General features: G+C 34.7%; 1 protein-coding gene across 1 annotated transcript; it reads left to right on the forward strand.

The window, feature by feature from the left end:
* Positions 1-502: 502 nt before the first annotated feature.
* Positions 503-2,775, forward strand: LOC137743325 (borneol dehydrogenase, mitochondrial). Its single transcript, XM_068483193.2, has 2 exons — positions 503-659; positions 1,885-2,775. The coding sequence occupies exons 1-2, from the start codon at positions 613-615 to the stop codon at positions 2,657-2,659; spliced, it is 822 nt and encodes a 273-aa protein (XP_068339294.2). The 5' UTR covers positions 503-612; the 3' UTR covers positions 2,660-2,775.
* Positions 2,776-3,012: the final 237 nt, after the last annotated feature.

The following is a 3,012-nucleotide window of genomic DNA, read 5'->3' on the forward strand; positions in this document are numbered from 1 at the left end:
AGCTAAGTTTCATATTGCCAATTGGTTTTATAGTGGAACATCAACTTTCGACGTGGTATCAAAACAGTTTGTCCCACATGTAAAGCTTAACGGCCATGCGTGCTCCACGTCATCTGATTTGTGTTGTCCATATGTTAGGTTTGACGATTCGCCACATGTAAGGAGTGTGTTGAAGATAAATCTCATATTGATGAGAGAATGGACCTTGGTGTGTGAAGCTCAACGGCCACATGTGCTCTATCATCTGAATTGTGTTGTTCATGTATTAGGCTTGACAATTTGTCACACGTGAGAGTTGTGTTAAGAATAAATTTCATACTAATACGAGAATGGACTTTATGTATGTTAGGTTCAATTATCGTCGGAGGATAGTTCAAATCAAATTATTATTGTGTAACATCTCCCTGCATCTCAAATATTGATAAAGCAGTCAAACCTCATTCACCTAACTGTGAAAATCGCATTCCACATGGTCTGCTACAAAATAAGCACATGTGCTTCGAAAAGAAGTTATATATGCAACCAAATTATTGAAAAGAAGTTAGAAGGAAGATACCCACCTCCAGGAAATGATTCTCTTGTTGTAGAGGAGGTTGAATCATTTTGAAGAATATGGGAAGCTTCTCATTAGTCTCAGCCGCTGCTTCTGCTGCAAGAAGGTACTCTGTATGTTTTCTTCTTTTTACTCCTCCCCATCAAAACCATTGAATTGTCGAGATTTGATCTCAGAAAGTAATAATGTTTAATGGCGTTGAACTAAAGTAGCAGAAAGTAATAATGTTTATGCATTCTGGTGTGGGTTTGATTCCTATCAATTCCTTTTACCTTAATATTTAATAATTTAACCCATTAATGTTATTGTTTGCAAAAACAAAACAAAAAACAAAAAACAAAAAAAAAAATCTAATTATACTTTAAGGTCTTAGTGGTTATTATATTTTATACAATGATATATTTAGACTAAGAGTTGGAGGAATAAATTACTTTCGAACTCGACATTCATGATATTCGAATTTTAAGACCTCTCAAAATGAAAAGGAATATCATTAGACCATAGTACTAAGATGCAAAAATTATATTATTTAAAAATGACAAATTATATAGTGATATTGGTTTAAAAACAGAAAATCATATGTCAGTTGGTTAGACCAATAAGTAATGAGCACGTTAATGAACACTTAAGTAATATATATTTTTTTTATCAACACTTAAGTAATAATTCAATCATCAACTTTCATATCATTTAGTTTATAAAATTTAGTTTGGTTTTCTATGAGGTTGGTGTCATGAGCAGCATATCCCATCTAGTTTTAAAGATGTTGCTTCTTTTTATCCTTTATGTTTTTTGGAATTAATAGTTGCAAATTTGCACATTACATTATGTCTTTGTATTTTTTTTATTTTTTTATTTTTTTACTTATTTGTGTTTTGACAAGAGAACTAAATTTGGAATATAAATATAAATTGGAATTTTTGAGTCAAGATACATCAACTTCGTTGTTTGGATTCGCAAACAGAACTTAGGAATTCCAACTTTAAACTTCACCTTAATAGTTGTTATAGCTCATTCATTTGTTTCTATTTCTTTTAAAGGATTCGATCATTATCTTAGGGTGTTGTTAAAGCCACCACAAAAACGTTATTTTACATCCTCCCGGATGTAATTTTTCTCTTATATTTCTATCTGTTTGGAGGGCACATGACTTTTTTAGAGTGCCTTAACAACTTCCTTATTTTATTGTTAGCAAAGATTCATCACCAACTTTTGTTAGATAATTAGGTGCCTAAGCTAGCTTGTTACTAATAAGAACAATCTTTCCTTTAATTAAATGTTGTGTTGAAACTAGACTAATATGAGAGTAAAATTATGCTTTAATGTTGAAGGCTTGAAGGCAAAGTGGCACTAATCACTGGCGGAGCCAGCGGCATAGGGGAGTCCACAGCAAGAGTCTTCTCGAAACATGGAGCTAAAGTTGTGATTGCAGATGTGCAAGACGACTTGGGTGAATCTGTTTGCACACATCTAAATTTTTCATCCGTTTCCTTCGTCCATTGCGATGTAACAAAAGAAGAAGACATCGAAAATGCAGTTAAAACAGCCACAAGCAAGTATGGAAAGCTAGACATCATGATCAACAATGCAGGCATAGGTGGCACACCCAAACCCAACATCCTCGACAATGACAAGGCTGAATTTGTGCAAGTGCTTAGTGTAAATCTAGTCGGATCATTTTTGGGGATTAAACACGCAGCTCGCGTGATGATCCCAGCAGGCCAAGGCAGCATAATCAACACTGCTAGTGTTTGTTCTACCATAGGCGGAGGTGCTTCACATGCCTACACAAGTTCGAAGCATGGGGTAGTGGGGTTAATGAAAAATGCGGCCGTTGAGCTTGGACAATACGGTATTCGTGTAAATTGCGTGTCACCATACCTAGTTGCAACACCGTTGGCGAAGGACTTTTTCAATCTTGATGACGATGGAGTGCATGGAGTTTATTCCAACCTTAAAGGTAAGGTTCTTAGGCCAGAAGATGTTGCTGAGGCTGCTCTTTACTTGGGTAGTGATGAGTCAAAATATGTTAGTGGGCATAATCTTTTGGTGGATGGAGGTTTTAGTATTGTGAACCCAAGGTTTTGTATGTTTGAGAAATCTTGAGGAAAAAAATTCTCTCTAATACATGAGACAAAAGGAATAAAGTGATGATGCCCAAACGATGATGATAACGTTTGTAAAGTTTTGTTCCAATTGAATAATTTCACAAGTTTGTGCAGTTTTGTTCCAAATGAAACTTCCCTTCTATTTTTTATTTATTTATTTTTTTTCATGGCAGTCGGCATAAATTTTTATTAGATTTAAATTGAAACGTTTACAATTAAACAACATTGCATTAAGCAACGAAAATGGTGCATAACAGTCCCATCTATGAGAGTCGACTGTTACAACTCGTACCTTAAAATAATGTATTTTACTTCCGAGACATGTGAAATGACTGTTTAGCCCCTGAGCAG

Source organism: Pyrus communis, chromosome 11 (genome assembly GCF_041283825.1).
Source record: "Pyrus communis isolate YQ-2024b chromosome 11, ASM4128382v1, whole genome shotgun sequence".
NCBI classification, from domain to species: Eukaryota; Viridiplantae; Streptophyta; class Magnoliopsida; order Rosales; family Rosaceae; genus Pyrus; species Pyrus communis.